At 33.6% G+C, this 20675-nt stretch overlaps 1 protein-coding gene across 1 annotated transcript in view; it reads right to left on the bottom strand.

Moving 5' to 3' along the window:
• Nucleotides 1-7946: 7946 nt before the first annotated feature.
• The window catches only part of LOC150108525 (uncharacterized), a 190126-nt gene continuing 177397 nt past the window's right edge, over nt 7947-20675 (bottom strand). Inside the window, exon 12 of the mRNA XM_090390479.1 lies at nt 7947-8400. Coding sequence (XP_090246605.1) covers nt 8230-8400 — 171 coding nt within the window. The 3' untranslated portion in view covers nt 7947-8229. The remainder of the gene's footprint in view (nt 8401-20675) is intronic.

Raw genomic sequence — 20675 nt, 5'->3', positions numbered from 1 at the left:
ATTGGAAAAGGCATATGACAAGGTGCCAAGAGAGAAGTTATTCAAAACACTGCAGTTATATGGTGTCAATGGGGCATTATATCAAGTAACACTCAGTCCTTATTTGAGTTGTAAAGTCAGCAGTTAAAATTGAAGGTAGTACAGGAAGGTGGTTTAATGTTAAATGTGGTGTCAGACAAGGATGTACATTATCCCCTCTGTTGTTCATTATCTATATGGATCACATTATGAAGGAAAGTGGTATTAAACCTGATATCAAAATTGGAGATGCTAATCTCAGTTCTTTGCTCTATGCAGATAATGTTATACTTCTAAATAAATCCACTGCTGGTCTGCAAGATTCCCTGACTAAATTGAATAACTGTTTTAATAGGTATGGTATGAAAGTCAGCATTAAAAAGACAAAGACAATGAAGATAAGCAGAAACATTGAAAATATCAACTACATTGTAAATGAAGAACCTATAGAATAAGTAAAACATTTCAGCTATTTAGGCACAAATTTTAGTGAAGATGGTAAATTAAATATGGAAATAGACAACAGAATCAACAAAGCTGGTATGGTAAGAAGTCAACTGAATAAATTTATATGGAATAAGAGAGAAATTAGCCAAAACACTGTGCTGTGTTCAAATCAATTTTAACTTATGGATCTGAGAGCTGGGTCAGAAGGAAAACACTTGGCCAAAGAGTAGAGACTGCAGATATGAGAGTCCTGAGAAAGATCAGGGGCATGAACAGATGGATTCAATGGCAATATATTAAAAATGAATATATATATACCTATACCTCTTTTTATGTGAATTTTTTTTACGCGAATTGGGATATCAAAAAAAAATTTTTTTACGCGACCAACCTAAAGTCTAAGTTTGGAAAAAATCCATAATTCAAGAAAATTCTGAGAATTTTGTAGAATTGCATTTCTCGTTTCAATTAAGAAAATTCTAAATTCTAGAAAATTCTGAGATTTTTTTTTTTTTTTCATTCTCGTTTCAATTATGAAAATTCTAAATTCTTACTAATTTCATTTATTGGGAATTCTCCGAATTACATATCTGACTGAGCATAAAAAAGCAGTTCTTAGTAGTTTGAATTTGGTGTTTGAGTAGACAACACAGTTACTGCATTTTTTAAGTGAAATCAAAATAGAAATCGCATTATAAAATTAATAAATTTGCCAAGAAATAATAAATGGGACGCTATATGTAATTTTCAAACTTTAATTTCATTAACCGAAGATTTTAATCCAGCCTTCACATGATATTGCTGATTAAAAAAAAAAAAAAAAAAGGAAAGCCATTTCCTTGGATATAAAAATTCAAATTTTAGATAGTCTTCAAACTGGGGAAGGTGCAACGGCTGTGGGAAAGCATTTTGGAGTCCATGAATCAACTGTCAGATCTATAAAGAAAAATGAAGAGGCTATTAGAAATGCAGTGTTCTGGTACAAAATCGAGTGCGAAATTATCATCATACACAAGAGATGTTGTTTTAGAAAAGCCCGAAAAAGCTTTAGTGATGTGGATAGAAGATAATGTACAAAAAAGAATGCCAGTTGACAGAAATTCCATCAAGCAATCAGCATTGAGATTTTATGAACAGATTAAAAAACTGCAGCCAGATACTTCATCTCAATCGAGGAAAAAATATGAATTTCATGCAAGCAATGGTTGGCTGGCTAAGTTTATTAAAATACAGGCTCTTCATAATATAAAAATTAAAGGTGAAACAGCTTCTGCTGATGAAACAGCTGCTAAAGCATTTCCACAAAAACTTGCTAATATAATTGAAGATGGAGGTTTCACTCGTGAACAAGCTTGGAATATGGATGAAACCAGCCTTTTCTGGAAAAAATGCCAAACAGAACTTACGTATCAAAAATGCAAAAAACTGTTGGTGGGTTCAAAGCAGCAAAGGATCGCAAAACACTCCCATTTTGTTCGAATGCTTTAGGAGATCAGATGTTAAAACCACTGCTCATAAATCGATCATTAAGACCACGACCAATGAAAGGCGTAAATTTTCAAAAATTGCCAGTTCATTGGATGGCCAACAAAAAAAAGCTTCGGTGACCATTGATATTTTTACTGAGTGGTTCCACAAACATTTTGTGCCAGAGGTTAGATGCTATTTGAACGACAAGGGTCTCAAATTTAAAGTGCTTTTGATTCTTGATAATGCACCTGGTCATCCTGCCATAGAACACCCAAATGTGCAATTTTTTTTTCTGCCGCCCAATACCACATCATTGCTACAACCTATAGATCAGGGTATAATTGTGACTTTCAAACATATTATGTCAGGTGAACATTTCAGTATGTTTTGAACAAGCTAAATGATGATGAAACACTGTCAGTTATGGATGTGTGGAAAAAATTTTCAATTATGGATTGTATTGATCAGGTTCGATTATCATTATCTGAATTGAGACCAGAAACTATGAATGCATGCTGGAAAGCTATTTGGCCCACATGTGTTAAAGAGAATGCTCCTGTTCCCTTCAATCATACTGCAGAATTCCCCAATATAATAAGTTTGGCATGTGAAATTGGCAGAGAAGGATTCGATGATCTTATTTCGGCAGATATCGAAGAATTGTTAATTGATAAACCTCTTAGCGAAGAAGAAATAGTGGGGATTGTTTCTGAGACTCCTGAAAGCGAAAAAGCTAATGATAATGATCAAGATAATCCTACTTTTACTGCTGATATTATTAAAGGAGGTCTTAAACTGGCCAGTAATTTAGGCAATTATTTTGCCCGACATGATCCAAATGAAGAACGTGCTGGGAAGTTTTCACATGAGCTTAAGTTGTTAATGTCTTCATACAGAGAATTATATTGCGACTTATCTAAAGCATCAACACAGCAATTACTAACTGAGTTCATGCCTAAAACTACTGAAACAACCAGTGGTATTTTTGTTCAAGACATGACAAGAAGAATTCCACAACTTGAGGCGGAAGTCGATGACGATAATACCATATCTAGTAGTTCTAGTGATATTACAGTCTCACGAAAATGAAAGCTTTTGCATTTATTGTCGAAACTGATAGCGAATAACATAATTTTTTTATAGAATCGTTAGCAAACAATTGAAATATGTTTTTTTCAAGTTATTAAAATTCTTTATATGTATGTGTGTTCTCCATGAAATGTAAATAAAAATCTTATGATCCTAACGAATTCAATGTTTGTTTTTTTTTCATTATTTTGCTTATATTTCAGGTTTGGAACCAGTCTTCACTTTTTCTATGAAGTCAGTAGTTCTTTTTACGCGACTTCTATTTACGCATAATTTTTAGGAACGTAAAAAGAGGTTTAGGTGTATTAGGAAAGAACTTGACAATCTCAGCATCCAGGAATGCATCAGCAGAGCTAATCTCAAGTGGTATGGTCACTTAAACAGAATGGGAGCGGAAAAATTAGCAAAACAAGTGTTCTCTGCCAGGTTGGTAGGAAAAAGACCCAGAGGAAGACCAAGATATAAACTAGTGGCCAAAATTGTGGAAACCTTTTTGGAAAAAGTGCATTTTTGAGGTTTGATGGCTCATAGCACCACTTATTTTTGGTGTAATACCATAAAATTATATACCAATGGAAAGATAATTTAATCAAAAATGTAATGCAACAAAATTTATTCAATTATATGTACTCTATGAAAAGTTATAGCCAAATAACAAGAAAAAAGAAGCACAACTTGCTTAGGTTGATATGAAGTAGCTTTCCTTCATTTGAATGTAGCCAATGAGCATGAGTGTTTAGAGAGCCAATCAGGTGTCATCTTGTTTTGCAATGAGCCAATAAGGTCACAGTAGGATTCAGCTATTAATGTCATGTATTGGAGTTGAGAGGAGGACATTTGTCAGTGTGTTATGTGATTGCTATCAAGTTGGTTGGTTTTCTTTTTTGTGTTCTTTCATTTAGTGAGCTTGTAAAACGTAATAAAATTAAAGAAATGACACAAAGAGTTGACTGGTCACCCAAAAGTGATGTAAAATAGCAATATTAAGTGAACAAGGCTACAGTTATGAAGAAATTAGAAGAAAAATTGGTGGAAACTTAACCAAAGGTGGCATTTCTAAATTTTTGAAGAGGTATAAGGAGACTCAGTCACTACAAAACCAGACTGGTAAAGGCAGAAAAAGGTGCACAACAGCAAGCGATGATAGAAGAATTGAGAGACTGTGCCTATGTGACAGAAGAAAATCATCTGGGTGTATACAAGATGAAATGGCGCAATACAATGTGAAGTTGAATGCAAGGACTATTTGGCGCAGACTGCAGGAATTTGGTCTAAATGCTAGAATTCCACGAAAAAAGCCATTTTTATCTCTCAAACAAAGGTTGAAAAGATTAAACTGGGCTAAAACCCATGTTAACTGGACAGCAGAACAATGGGACAGTGTTATTTGGAGTGATGAGACCAAAATCTCCCAGTTTGGTAGTGATGGCATAAAATATGTAAGGAGAAGAACTGCATCCTGATTGCATTACACCTACCTTGAAACACCCACTTAGTGTTATGATCTAGGGTTGTATGACATCAAAAGGTGTAGGCAGAATTTGCATGATTAATGAGAATATAAATGCCCAAAAATACATAAATGAAATACTTGAGCCCAAACTGAAGCCTTTTTCATCGTGATCTTTTCCAAGATAATGAAGCATTTATATTTCAACAGGATTCAGCTTCATGTCATGTTGCTGCTGTGTGCAAAAAGTGGTTTCAACATAATCATATTCCACTGCTGAAATCAGGGTTGCCAGATGAACACAACAGCCAAAATTTAAAGAAAATATGGCCAAAATGGCCACTTTGGAAAAATATTAGGCCAAAAATATGGCCAAAGATATAAAATGATTGAATTGTGTGAATTAACATACCAACAATTAAGTGTGCATAAATTATGCCTATATATTCGATTATATATCATCAAAAATACTTTTAATTAAACTTAAAATACTTACAGTGTCAGCTGTTAATTTGACAGCACTTCCTCAAGATATTGAATATCTTGTTCTATTTCTGCAGTCGAGTCTTAAAGGGTTTTGCTATTGTGCATTTGTAGCATTTCGGGAGTACATTTAAAGTTTTGGCACATATTGTTATCACTTAAGAAAGAACAGATTCTTACAATTGAATCCAGCAGTTTAATTTGCATCCTGTTTCTGGGTTTAGTTTTGATAGATTACATAAGATAAAATTCGTTCAACTATTGCACGATAAGGCATGTTAGGGCATAATTCGACAGTTCTTTAAAATTATTGTGTTTGGATACTGCTAAGTTCTAATATTGCAAGGCTAAGTTCTATTTCTGCTTGTTTTTCCTGGTCATTCATGAACGATTTGATAACTTTATCTAGAGTTGTTTGTGATATACTGGGAGATTTATATTTGTGTTTCTTTGATTTTTTGTGAACAAGTTTTGGCAGCATGTTAGTTTTGCAATACGCATGTTGTCCATCATCAGAAGATTTCAGCCACAAATATTTTACTTCCCACTCTTTTTTATATTTTCTTCCACTTCTATTATCACTTTTGTACTTAGGCATTTTAAAGGGCTTGAAAAAAACAAAATATCTCAATTCAGAAAACGAAGAAACAAAAAACAAATTATAGATAATAGTACTACAAAATTTGTATTACAAATACTAATCTGACACAGCAAACACCAATCTAGTAAAGAGAAAAAAAACCGAAAATATAAGCAAGATAAAGATTTATAAACGATATTAAAAAATTATTCATTAATTATACTAAAATCACTTAATTATCATTCTTACGAAATTGAACATATTACTTGCATATTGTCACAATGCGGGTAAAGTTTATGCAAAATATTCCAGTATGAAAGTTTATGAGATAGAACTATCACCAAAGAGCACCAAATCTGATATCACGCAATGGAACAACACTTGCAACACAAAATCTATGCCGTAACTAACTAGAGACGATCAAAACAGACATGGACCCAAGCTGGTATGGCTATTGCGTATGTATTTTTGAAAATTATGGAGACAACTACCGTGTTTGAATAAAAACTTTAGTTTAATATAACTAAAATCTACATTCCACGTTTCGACCTTTATGTCAAGGTCATCTTCTGGAGCATACAACTATACACAGGAAACAAACTATACTACAATCAAACTGGTTTGTTAAAGACACTGACCAACTGCTACAACAATTGTTGGCCTGACCTCTGGTGAGAAAAAAAAAATTTTCAAAAAATTATACATCAACACTAGAGTCCTATTAATGGTGTTGTCTACTATATATATATATATATATATATTTACATCATTCCAGCCAGTTGGTATGGAATGGTTTCCAATATTAGCTAAGGATTGGCTACAGTCCTGACTTATGCTGTATCTTTCATATTAGGTAGGCTGAATGTGTGCCATCCAGATCCTTGGAATTTTCATGCCATCTTTGTTGTTGATATTTGGATGGTTTATCAGGATTTTGCAGGATTCCTTAAATTTCCTTTCGTACCAGGTGTGCGGTGTAAGGAGCAGGTGCTTTTCCAGTTGATTTGGTGTAAGGTGTTGAGTGCGTGGTCTGAAAGGCCTCAGACCTTAACAGGGTTAACAAACCAGTTTGATTGTAGTATAGCTTGTTTCCTGTGTATAGTTGTATGCTCCAGAAGATGACCTTGACATAAAGGTGGAAACGTCGAATGTAGATTTCAGTTATATTAAACTAAAGTTTTTATTCAAACACGGTAGCTGTCTCCATAATTTTCAAAAATGCATTCGGATCACCGTGTAAGCCTAAAAGAAAAGCTGTTGCGTATGTGTTTTATACAAGTACAAAATGAAGCTGCATAGTGTTTGGTGGTATTTATCAACAGAACTGGATTAAGTTTATAGCAACAATAGCGAGCGGGAGCTTTGTGTACTTGTTTTATACAAGTACAGAATGAAGCTCAAGCATGCTTGGTGTTATTGAAATCTTTGTAAAAATGGCCAAATTAGTGGCCACATTTGCAAAAATGGCCAAACTGATTTTTTCATGGCCCCAGAGTTCAAAAAAGTGCCAAATTTTTGAAATTTGACAATGAAATGGCCAATCTGGCAACCCTGGCTGGAATGGCCTGGGAATAGCCCAGACCTTAACCCAATCGAAAATCTATGGAGCTGACTAAAGAAACTTGTTAGTCAGAAGCAATCCAGTAATAAAACCCAATTAATAGAAGCAATAATTCAATCTTGGTTTCACTTTATAACAGCTGCAGAACTAAAAGACTTGGTTCACCCCATGGGAAGGCGTTGTAAGGCATTCCCATGGAATTAACGCTAAAGGCTACCTAACTAAGTATTACCTCACATTGTAAGAATTTTTGTATATCTCATTTTTTCTGTTCCACTTTTCTTCTTTATAACTGCTGTTCTAATAAAAATTCCTTCATAAAAGTTATTGCATTACATTCTTGATTAAATTATCTTTCCATTGATATATAATTTTATGGTATTACTCCAAAAAAAAAAAGTGGTGTTATGAGCCATCAAACCTCAGAAATACACTTTTTCCAAAAGGTTTCCACAATTTTGGCCACTAGTGTAGGTGGACTGATACAGTAAAAAGTGCCTTAGAAAATAGAAATATAAGATCTGATAATTTTTGAGTCTTGACAGGCAGTAGATTGATTTGGAGGAAAATTGTAGATAGGAAGTTAGTAATGATGTAATTTTTCATGTACAGTACAAGGGGTTGTACAGTACCTGTACATCCCTTGATGATATATATCAGGAATTTGATGATGATGAATAAAATATGATGATTCCTAGCTAAATTTTAGCAAATTAAACAGTCTGATTTTTTAAATTTTCATTTATAAAAACTTTACAACCAAGGTACTGACTTTCAGAAGGATATAGTTAATCTTTTTTTAAAAAAATAACTTAATATATATGTCTTACATACAACCCACTTTAGAGTAAAAATCTTTAAATTGGACAGAAATACTTTATGAACAACAAAGGTGAGATAGTAACAAATAATAACAAAAAAATCCATTCTGTTCATTATAAAATCATACATAAATATACCAAGAATGCAATTTATAGTTAAATGACATATCCTGGTTTACAATGGAAATAACATTCTTAAATAATGAGAAGTATGCTCTGGGTTTCTTTTACATATTTAAAATAACAAGATATAAAATATAATAAAACAGTTAACTACTATGTTAAATCCTCATATTTACATAAAGAAGATTTATTTCATATATGGCTTGTGCTTTTTATTTAGTATGTATGAATCTGCATAATGACCTCCAATTCCCTGGGAATGCTGGCCAACATAATCATTTTCTGGACTTGGCTCTGGGGACGGTAAAAGAGTATGCAACTTTCGCTTCTTGCAAACAGGTGTGTTCAGATTTTCTTGCTGTAAATGAATATTTCATTAGTAATTTTAACAGAAGATACAGCTAACATTGCATGTTTCACATGCAGAAATTCTATTTGCATTCAGTGATATTCTTCTATACCAATGTCTCCCAAAGTGTGGTATGCATACCCCCAGAGGTATGCAAAAGGTCTTTGGGGGAATATATAGCACTTTTTATATATATATATTCTTGTCACAAAATTGTTGCAATTTTTCCATAACTAAAAAATTTAAAGGAAGTTTTAAACAAAATGTATCTCTTGCTGTGTATCCACTGACCTCTGTTAGGGCCACATCTCGTCAATAGCAAAATTGCATTTTAACTGTGTGGCTCAAAGTGTTTGAATTTAAACTTTTAATGAAAATAGTTTGAACCAGCAGTTAGAACTTCGTGTTAAATTTCACAATCATTTATTTATTATGATGCATTTAATAATTAAAAAAAATGTTTCATACGTTTGTAATTTATTATAACAAATTTAAAAAATAACTACTTTTATGTTTCTGAATGAAATATCACAGATTCTTCCAAATTGCCTTTGTCCAAGGAGGGGGGGGGATACCAGCATGACTAAAATGTTAAAAAGGTATGTGGAAAAAAAAGAACAAAACAAAAAATGTATTCAGTTTGAAACTCAAACTGAATATAATCATTATAGCTGAAAGCACAATACTAAAATTATGATCATAGTAAAAACTGTAAGGAGAATTTCTGGCATTTATATATAGAATAATATATAATATTCATAATATAATAGTATAATAGAATAATATACAGAATAAACACAGTACTGCAAGTATACTGGACATATTACTATATAAAATAATGTAACACATAAATCTTTTAAGGTAAGGCAGGGGAGAGAGAGAGAGAGGGGGGGGTGAGCCCACAAAAGATATACAATGATGTTGGTAGAAGGTGAGACTGGACAACTATGCAAGTCAGAGACTTTGAGGTGGGGGTGTTATAAACGTTCTGTATTTCTAATACGTAATTTTCGACCCTACTTTATCTTTGTTGTCCTTCACTTAAATTTCATGAATAGTCTACTGCTTTAACTATTGACTACCACCTTTTATATATTTCTACTAAATTTTATGTTTTCATGCTCTATAGATGAACAAATTTATTTGTTTTATGACTGCGCCAGTTAGACTATGTATTGAGTGCGAGACTATAAGATTTTAAATTAAAGACAAAGCAGATGTTGTTAGCATTCCCCACTTAGGTTAATCTTTTACCTTTAATTAATCATGGCTTGATTATATTTTAACTTTATCTTATGCAGGTTCAAAATTTTCAGGATAGTGCATTGACAGAATCAGTCTAATGTGTTGTTCACAAACCATTTAATTAAATCAAAAAGCAATACTTATACAGTTTGATTTACATATATAAAATTGCATTACAACTCTTTGTAATGCAACTATATATATATATATATATATCAATGTGAATTATATACACAAACTGACACTAAAGCCTACCCTGAGTAAGCTTAATTCAATACCAAGTTGTCGATTATTACATGCCCTTTAGGACCCTTAACATGGCAGCAATGTGTTGCTGCCATGTTAACGGTCCTAAAGGTAACCTCACATGGCAGCAGACCTGGGCAAGGGAAGATTTTGAAAACTAAGACTCACGATGCTTCTCTTTCAATTACCGACAATGGACTTCACGTGGCAGCAGACCCAGGTTAGAGAAGGGAAAAACCCTAAGACAAAATCCTTCTTGAAGTCTCACCTTATAAAGGCCCGGACTTGCTTTATATGCATGCACATGTTTCTCGAAAGTTCCATATACAATCATGTATTGACATTCGGACGTGAGGTCATCACTTCGCACATCTTTTGAAATTGCCATATATCGACATGAGTTAGCAGCATTACATAATGACATCATGCACCACATTATTTTAACAAAGCCTCATGGTTAAGTTACTACAAATACAAGATTTACAGATAAAATTTGACATTTCTTTAAGTGCAATCTTCTTAGAAAAACATGTAAAAGTGAACATGATAAGTTACATATCATGAGAGATTTTATGGGAGGGGGGGGGTCACTCACTCACCCCCATAAGAAGGATGTGAAGAGGTGGAAGGGACAGATACTTTGCAGATCTTTTTGGCATTGTAACTACTGGACAGAAAGGCTTGGCAAATAAAGGTGAGTTCTGCTGTAAGGGAGACTTGGATGGAACAGAGATTCCACAAATGTTGGAGGCTCTCGTGACATGGGCTTTGATGACACCAGACATCATCCTCAACAGTCGGCACCCCAGAATCCAGTTCACTACTGAAAAAGAAAATAACAGTTTACCTTTTTTTAGCTATTCTAATCACGTCTGCTCAATGACACCCTTTCTTTTGCAGTTTACAAAAAACTCACCCACACAGGTAGATACATAAACAAACTTTCCATTCATCCCCCCCCCCCACAATATGATGTCATCGAAACCCTTGTCAACAAAACCTCCAATCACAGTTCCACCAAAGCTTCCCTTACAGTGGAATTCACCTTTATTTGCCAAACCTTGAACAGGAAGGTTACAATGCCAAAAAGATCTACAAACTATCTGTCCTTCCACCTCCTCACATCCCTCTCAACATAAAGATTACAATAATAGCATTACTATTCCCTACATCCAGGGCACTTCAGAAAAAATAGTCAGAACTTTAAAGAAATATAATCTCTGAACTGCTTTCAAATCTCATTTGAAGAGGCTTCCCATCTTTGCTTTCCTAAGGATTCACTTCATCCCCTCTCTATTCCAGTTGTTTACAAGGTTCCTTATTCTTGCAATTTATCATATTATGGTCAAACTGGGAGAACTGCTAGCATTTACCCAGAACAACACAAAAAATATATCCACTACCATAACTATGGTCAGCCAGGTTCAGCAGACCATGCTTTGGATACATTCCAAGGTATCCAAGGCATGGTCTGCTAAAGTGTGTATATATGCAGATTTAGATTTAATTAAATCAAAAAGTCATTAAAATATGGATAGGAAGTATTCATCGTCAACTAATATGTTTAATTTATTAAGTATAAATACAAATTTTCTTTACGTTGCCATATCATCATCAACATCAGTGGTCCAGACAGGTACTAAATCACCCATGACCTTCCAACTAAAAAAACTCGATATAGCTTAAAAATACCAAAGCGCTTTACATCTATTTTTACAGAGGTCAAGTCCAATGAGAATGTTACAAAAATAACCTTGTTTGTCTCTGTATATTTATGTGCTAGATATTATTGTAAATAACCCTATGGGAATTAACTGTATTTACTCCTTTAATAAGAATATTTTAGAATGTCAAAAACAATGGCAATGCCACCGGAACTTTATATAATAGCTCTATATGAGGGCATAGAAAAGTTGTTTACAATTTTAGTGTATGAGAAAGTTGCTTACAAGCTCTGCGCATAAACACTTGGAGATTCAGTGGCAAGCCTTGAAGAAAACCCTGATTGATTCAGCCAGAGAGGCATGTGGTGAGGTTGTCTGCAAGAATAGAAAAATCAGGACTCGATGGTGGACACAGGAAGTTAAACTGGCAGTGAAGGAAAAGAAGAAGCAAATCAAAAGTTCCTGGCAAATAAGTCAGCTTGTGCTCTTAGAGAATACAGAGACAAATTTAAGAAAGCAAAACACTGTGTAAAACTAGCTAAACAAAAGTCATGGAAGGACTTTGGCAAGAACATAGAAAATAAATATCAAGAAGGTGACAAGATATTCTGGAGGTTGTTGAAGAAGCTTAGGAATGGAGGAATGTAAAAGGAGTTAGAGATGATAAAGGTGACATGAAAACAGAAGAAAAAGATATCTTTGAAGTATGGAGTAATTACTTTGAAAAACTGCTAAATGAAACAAGCAGTGATGACAGCACAGTGGTAAAAAAACACTGACCAGGTATGCAGTCAGGAATACATATCCATACTTCAAGTAGAAAAAGCCAACAAAGGCTTAAAATGTGGAAAGGCAGCAGGAGTAGATGATATTCGACCAGAAATATTGAAGTATGGTGGTATAAAAGTCTTACAGTGGCTGCACTGCATAGTTCAGAAAGCCTGGACAGAGGGATGAATTCCCGATGATTGGAGTAGAGTTCTCATAGTACCCATATATAAAAAGGGAAATAAAACTGAATGTGAGAATTTCAGAGGTATCTCCCTAATGAGTGTTCCTGGCAAGATCTATGCAAATATACTTGAGAAACGGTTGAGAAGAATTGCGGAAGAAAAGCTTCGTGAAGAACAAGCTGGATTCAGACCAAATAGAGGTTGTCAGGATCAGATCTTCACTTTACGACAAATAGTAGAGAAATCATGGGAATAAAACAAAGATCTGTATTTAAGTTTTGTCGATCTGGAAAAGGCATATGACAAGGTGCCAAGAGAGAAGCTATTCAATATGCTACAGTTATATGGTGTCAATGGGGCATTATATCAAGCAATACTTAGTCTTTATTTGAGTTGAAAATCAGCAGTTAAGATTAAAGGAAGTACAGGAAGATGGTGCAATGTTAAATCTGGTGTGAGACAAGGATGTACATTATCTCATCTTTATCTATATGGATCATATTATGAAGTGGTATTAAACCTGATATCAAAATTGGAGATGTTAATGTCAGCTCTTTGCTTTATGCAGATGATGTTATACTTCTAAACAAATCTGCTACAAGTCTGCAAGATTCCCTGACTAAATTGAATAACTGTTGTAATAGATATGGCATGAAGGTCAGCAATAAAAATAAGCAGAAACGTTGAAAATGTCAACTGTATTGTGAACGGAGAACTTGTAGAACAAATAAAACATTTCAGCTACTTAGGCATGATTTTTAGTGAAGATGGTAAATTAAATATGGAAATAGACAACAGAATCAACAAAGCTGGTATGGTAGGAAGGCAATTGAATAAATTGGCAATGGAACAAAGCCGGGTCAGAAGTAAAACACTTGACCAAAGACTAGAAACCACAGATATGAGAGTCCTGAGAAAGATTAGAGGAGTGAACAAATGGCATCAATGGCAATATCATATTAAAAACGAGGATACTAGGAAAGAACTTGGCATTGTCATCATCCAGGAATGCATTAGCATAGCTAATCTCAGGTGGTATGGTCACTTAAACAGAACGGGCGATGAAAGATTAATGAAACAAGTGTTCTCAGCCAGGTTGGCAGGAAAACGACCCAGAGGAAGACCAATATATAGATTGATTCGGTACGGTACAAAGTGCCTTAGACCAGCGCTTCCCAAACTGTGGGCCGCGGTCCCCTTGGAGGCCGTAGGTTTTGTTGAGGCGGGCCGTGAAATAATGAAAACAAATTTAAAATGTTTTAAGACTAAGTAGATTTTTTTATTTTAAAAGAAACGTATTTAACTTTTATTATTTATTATTTCTTTTTTGTTATTTTTTATATTTTAATGGAAAAATTCACACATTGGTGTTGGTTCACAAACTTTGCTTCCTGCGTATTTCAGCGCTTAATGAATATTAGTAAATATTGCTTATTCGTATGTTTCATTTCAGAGCAGTGGTTAATTGTATTTACTTCGAATGCTCTCCAGGGAAGCTCCAAATCTTCCTGTCCCTTTCATCACGCGTTCGTAATCAGGGACTGTTGATATTGACTTTATATACATATCATAACTCGTTTTATATTATCACTGTCATCCGAGCTAGTTTTCTGTTACCAATAAAAGTTTCGCATATACTTCACACATGAAAAAAAAGTTTAAACAAGTTCATGTGGGGAGATAGTAACTCGCTTGCAGTGGTAAACAACACGCCCTTCCTAACAGCCACTATACTGCAGAAGCAATAAAAACAAGTACTTTTATTATGCCAGTGAATATGAGGAGTCTGTGTAATATATTTCTCAACAAATAGTGCAATTAGAGACAACTGGGATAAAAACACACTAATTAATGAATCACATGTCCTCTCATACTGAAACAAAACCATATGTTGCATGGGCAAACACAGTATCTAACTAAAAACTATTGTTATTAATGAGATGTGTGTGAGTTCGATTTCCCAAGGCAGCAATAAAATTCAACAGAACATGTTAAAATTTGTAAAAGTGTTAAAACTAAGTAATATACATATAATGAATGTTATGGCAGTTTCACATATGGAATTTGGTTGAAGAGAGTTAGCATTTCAATTCAATTGTCAGCTATGCTTTTATCCCTCGGTTGCACGATCTTTTGTTAATACCGCACCAATCATAATATGCACGTTTTAATAACCTGCCTTTGCTGTCTGTTTCGTGTTAGGCTTAATTACCTTAAAGGGAGAAAAGCCACAAAAGAGAAAAATGTTCCTGGTCTGGGTATTCCCTTATTCAGGTAATATTCACTAATTTCATGTTATCAGTCTGTGTTGTGCCAGTATCGGTAAGTGGTGATATTATTTGATCTATTCTATGTTACAAAATTTAACCCTGAGATTGATAAGTGGCTGATAAAAAATAAAAAAAAAATTCCTGCGAACAATCAGAAGAAGCAGAAACAGACTCACAAAAAGGGACAGTATTTCATATTTTACCATAACAGCCCGCATCGTCTTCAGAACCAAACGGTAAGAGGCAAAAAATGTAATATATGCATTTGATTTTTGCAATATTCACTGTGTATGTTTTGTATTGAATATAAATACAATAAATATTATAATAACATATCTCTCTATTACGATTTTTTTTCGAGGGGGCAGTGAAATATTTTAATTTTTGCAAAGAAGTTTGGGAAGCGCTGCCTTAGACAATAGAAATATAAGATCTGATAATGTTGGAGTCTTGACAAGTAACAAACTGATTTGGAGGAAAATTGTACATAGGGAGTTAGTAATGATGTAATTTTTTTCATGTAGTACTATCATATCCTGTACACCCCTTGAGGGTACATGGCAGGAATTTGATGATGATGAACCTTAAACTACAGAACTCTGGTAAGATTGAATGTTATATTTGATGACATAAAGGCATTTGAAATGAAACTAGGAGCTTTTAATGTAGACAGTGAGAGATTTAGATATGTATCAGTCTCCAAAAGAATGAAAAGAAAACAGACCACCAATGTCTACAAAAGTTATTTTTAAAAGTCATTGTGTCAACTACTAAGCAGTTCTCTCTAAGATTTGTTAAGTTTAGAGAATTAGAAGAGAGTGCAAAATTCATTAAGTGAATTATGAATTAAACTAGCAGGTGTTTCTGTGGATAAATAATCATGATTTTCAAATGCAGTTGATTGATTTTCAAAGAATCTCAATTTGGAGGCATATATTTCTTGACCTCAAAGTTCTCTTGGAAAATACTGAAAATGAGTGCTTAGAGACATGAGTAACAGAGAGAAGTGCAAAATACCAGGAACTAAGGATTTGGAATACTATTCCAGAAATTTTGTATGTTTAAAAACCCTTGCAACAGCATTGCTATCCATTTTTGCATCTACATTTTCTTGTGAATCATTGTTCTCAGTGATGAACTTTGTTAAGTCTCATGATAGTATAGCCTTACAGATGAAACTAGTAGTGCATGCATATCTAAAATATAAACCCGATATAAATTATCTGTTATCAGTGATGAAGCAGCATAAGTCTCACTGATGCTAAATGAATAAAACGTCCACTATTTTTCTTTCCCTAGTTTTGATTTGATGTGTTCTGCTAAAAAAAATGGCAAAGATTAACTTCTGGTTAATATATTATGTAGGCAAAATAACATTTTATTTTATCTGTAATTTTTATGTATTACTCATAAGGGATTTTCTTAAGAATTAATAAAAGAATATATTTAATTTTACTTTCTTTTATTGTGCGTTATTCAAGTAAAACGATTGAAATTATGCGCTAATATACTGGAAAAACTTATGTCTGAATGATCTTTATAAAAAAACAAAAACAGAAAAATTCAGAATTATTGTTTACTCTTTTGCTAATGTTAAAAATTGCATCTTTAAATTGTGTGGCTGTATGTGGCAGTAAGAATTAAAGGCAAATAAAAAATATCCATGCTATCAACAGGGTTGAAGGAATTTTAAGTAAAAATTCCATCACTAATTTCTACATTCATTCATTCAACACATGACTTATGATAATCATCCTTACAATATTCTTTGATTTCACTACTCTAGTGTGATTTTTGATTATTTGAAAAGGTTTTCCCAATAATAAAAAGACACCAAATAATATGTTCCCCAAAATTTCGGTTGGCATGTGAGAAAAGTTTGCATCAAAAGATATGGCAATTATGGCGCATACACACACACACTTATAAAGGTTGCCCACCTCTGCCCTAAGGGATCACTACTAAACTCATCCCTCCTGACCTGAATCATTCCAGTACAGGAAAAACTCAGCAGTGGCTCCATTCAGTAACAGACAAAACACACCATCAAGCAGCCTCTCTATTCCCTAAGAAGCAAGCAAACCCAAAGATGAACATTTTTAAAATGTCATCAGTGGGAGCAAGAACCAGAAGAGATACCATGGTTGAAATAATGAAACAAAAACCATATATTTCCCATATATACTTAGTGAAAAGGTGTCACTTTATTATTAAAATTTTCCGGATTAGAGCTAGTTGTTAAAAGTTTACTCACTTTGTTATAAATAAAATTAAAGATGCCAAGAAATTATATTCTTGTTTAATCATTTATCCAAGTGTAAGCAAACAAAGTTTGCACATAAAGTATCTCACGACTAAGCTACTTGTATACAGAAGATAGCGACTTTACATTAACTTACTTTAACCTTTGTATCTCTTTTAGGTCTGGCTCCCACTGATTAGATCTTAATAAAGCTCAAAACCAATCTGGATATTGGCCTTTCCCCATAATGCATAGCATTATGGGAAGGACCATTGCACCCTTCAATTGGAATAGGCCTAAGTTCGATTCTCATCGAGTTGCGACGAATCTTTATCTGGACAATTTCAATCGAAGGTGAGTTAGCTGATCTCATATGGAGGTAGCAGGGTTTTTTCTCCCGGAAACTCGGGTTTTTTATCAAACATACAGACAAATTGGCCCTTCAGAACACATGCAATTTACAGATAAAAAATACTAGTTGTGGTAGTGGTGGAGGTGGGCGGTAGATGGCATTGATGGAGATGATTCGTAGTATAGGTTCGGTGTAGTAGTGGAGACAGTTGTAGGTGTCCTCCCGCGATGAGTCTTCGGACTCCTTGGCCGTGTCACGAATAATAATAATAATAATAATTATGCACACTTGAAAGGATGTGTGCTTTGCGTTATGAGATATTAAGGCAATTAATGTGAAGTCTCTAGTCTCTACACAAGTAGATTAGCTGTATATATGCTCACAAACTTTGCTTGCATGCACTTGGATAAAGGATTAAGAAAAATAAAATTTTTTGGCATCTTTAATTTAATGTATTAAAAATGAATTCCTGAAGTGAAAACATCTGATTTCAGTGTTCTTTGACATAGTAAAAGCTTATGACACATCCAGAGGATTTGACATACTAAAAGAACTCTATGACCCAGGTCTCAGAGGACACTTTTCTGTATTTATTAAAAACTTTTTGTCTAGCCGAGACTTCTAAGTCCGAGTGGAAAGTATACTACTCAGACCATATCATCAAGAAGAGAGTGTTCCCCAAGGTTCTGTCTTAAGCGTAACACTCTTTACTTTCAAAGTAAAAAGTGTTACATTGCCTTCCACTTGTAGGCAATGCTTTATATCAGTGATGTTCAACCTTTTTTACTACGTGAGCTACTTTTCTATAAAAAGTTATTCGGCGATCTACTCTCTTATAAGTTATTCAGCGATCTACTCTCTTATATAGATCACGTTCCCCCAACCTGATATCTGATTATGCACAAATAAACAACTAAAAAAAAACCCACACAATTAAAAACTTTATTTGTGTATTTAAAAATTTATTTATCACTTTTAATTATTTTAATACAAAAAAAAAAAAAATATTGGAATGAAATATTTATTTCTCTATTTTGGAAAACCAAAGTTAGAAAAAACAACAGATTGATTACAAACTCACAAGTTATTACAGGAAATGCTGGTTGATTAAAAAAAAAGTTAATGTGAAATTTGGCATTGTTTGGACCTCACAATATTTTCATAGTCAAGTTGATATGAAGAAGTGGCCAATTGCAGACAATCATCCAAATGATCATTTGTAATTTGGTTTATTAATTGATTTTTATGACGGTCATATTTGAAAAAGTGGATTCTGACAAGTAGTCGATCCGAAACACCACAGATTTCTTGATTTTGTTCAAAAAATTTTAATACATATGGAAGATGTCTAAATTTGCGGTCATTTATATTTTTCTTTAATAAAAGTAAGTATTGTTGGAAAGATTTTATTGACTTAACATGTCAATTAAATTTTTATCTCCACCTTGGTAACTCTAAATTTAAATTGCTTAATTTCGTACAGAAATCTACAAAAAATGATAAGTGTAACAACCATCTTTTATCACTCAATTGTGGATAAATATCTCCTTTTTCATCAAGAAAATTTTTTATATCGTTAATTAATACAAGAAATCTTTCTAAAAATTGCCTTCTGCTGAGCCAGTGAACATTATTGTACAACAGAAGTTCCCTATCATCATCATCTGTCTGTAATTTAAATAACCACCGCAGGGCTTTTCTTTAAAATTGTAAACAGAATTTACAATTTTAAATGTAATATCCAAAACATCTTTAGTGTTTAATCTTTTACAACACAGAAAAATCACTGTATTATTCACTTGTTGGTGGATAATATAGTGGTACATTAAAAATCTGGATATTTGTCATCATTTTTACATAATGAAATGTAGCCTGATTTATTACCTATCATTGCAGGAGCATCATCAGTAGTAATAGATACAAGTTTAAAAAGCAAAAGTTTGTGTTGTTTCACAAATTCATCAAATGCTGAAAAAATGTCTTCTCCTCTAGTCCTTCCCAATAATGGTATAATTTTCAGAAGTTCTTCTTTACTTGAATAATCTTGAAATACCATGCGAATAAATACCATTAACTGAGCAATATCAGTGAAGTCATTTGATTCATCAAACTGTAATGAAAATGCAACACACTGGTGAATGTCCAATATTAACTTTGCCTGGAAACTTTTCTCCGGCAATTGGAACTCTTTCTTAAGGCAATTTGTAACCTTGTCTGTGACCTAGAAGTAGTCTCTCTCTCTAGTGATGTCTCGAACCAAGAAGCTCCTTTCTGAAAGCTGGGAAACTCCTCTCTCAAGCAACGTGGATCCGGGAAGTCTCTCTCTGATGGCGACTCTGGACCGGATGGCCTCCTCTCTGACAGCAATTCTGGAACCGGGACCCCTTCTGCTTGCTTCAGAGCCTCCTCTGAGATCTCACATGAAGTTTGGCAACCCCCAAAGAATCAGTGAGTTTTTCATCTTAAGTTTCAAGTTCAGCATGCCTTTTATTCTCCTCCGCTTTCTTTTGATCGTAAGTTGCCAGCCATCGGAAAGCTGTCTGAACTCTTTCTGACTGACTTCGGAGATGTTTACACTTAGTGCCTGCAAGCCTTTCTCATACATACAAGTTTCAATAACAATTTTTCTAATGCCGCCATGTACAGCTTCGGTGACAAAAACATTGCCTTTGTTTATAACACTCTAACATATTCTTATTAAAGCAGTATATACAGTTAGCTTCAAAAGAGTTATTTACAAAAACATCTAATACAAACTTTACCGAGACAAACAAAGTTTATTTTTTTACAATATTCACATGGGACTTAACCTAAGTAAAAAATCGATGTAATGTGCTTTGGAATAATTAATATTTAAGCTACAATCGAGTTTTTACACTTTGCTTATAATCGTATTCACTCGGCTTGCTGTTTGACTTCCACTGATCCAAATTAATTCATTTACCTGGACTTATAAGAAAATTACTGATTTGACAATTTTAACGAAAAATAAATAAACAATAGCAATACACTTAAAGCGAATTCAAAATAATACAAAATGATAAATAAAATATTATGTTTTCAGTTTTAATTAAATTTGTAAGTAAGGAGGAATACACAAGAAATCAACCAAAAATCGCTCCGCAATCAACAGGTTGAACACCCCTACTTTATATGTTGATGATTTCACTATCTTTTGTAATAACATAGAGCAACTGAAAGACAACGTCAACAATTAACTGGATCCAGTGTAAATGTTATCTGTAAATGTCCTTTTATGAGTTCTTTGTAATGGGTTCAGATTTTCAGCAGAAAAAGAAGTGTTTTTGTACA

Source organism: Typopeltis vanoorti, chromosome 3 (genome assembly GCF_054136105.1).
Source record: "Typopeltis vanoorti isolate ZY-2024b chromosome 3, IOZ_Tvanoo_1.0, whole genome shotgun sequence".
Taxonomy (NCBI): domain Eukaryota; kingdom Metazoa; phylum Arthropoda; class Arachnida; order Uropygi; family Thelyphonidae; genus Typopeltis; species Typopeltis vanoorti.
The sequence above is the reverse complement of the archived record's forward strand: the minus strand, read 5'-3'. Positions and strand labels throughout refer to the sequence as shown.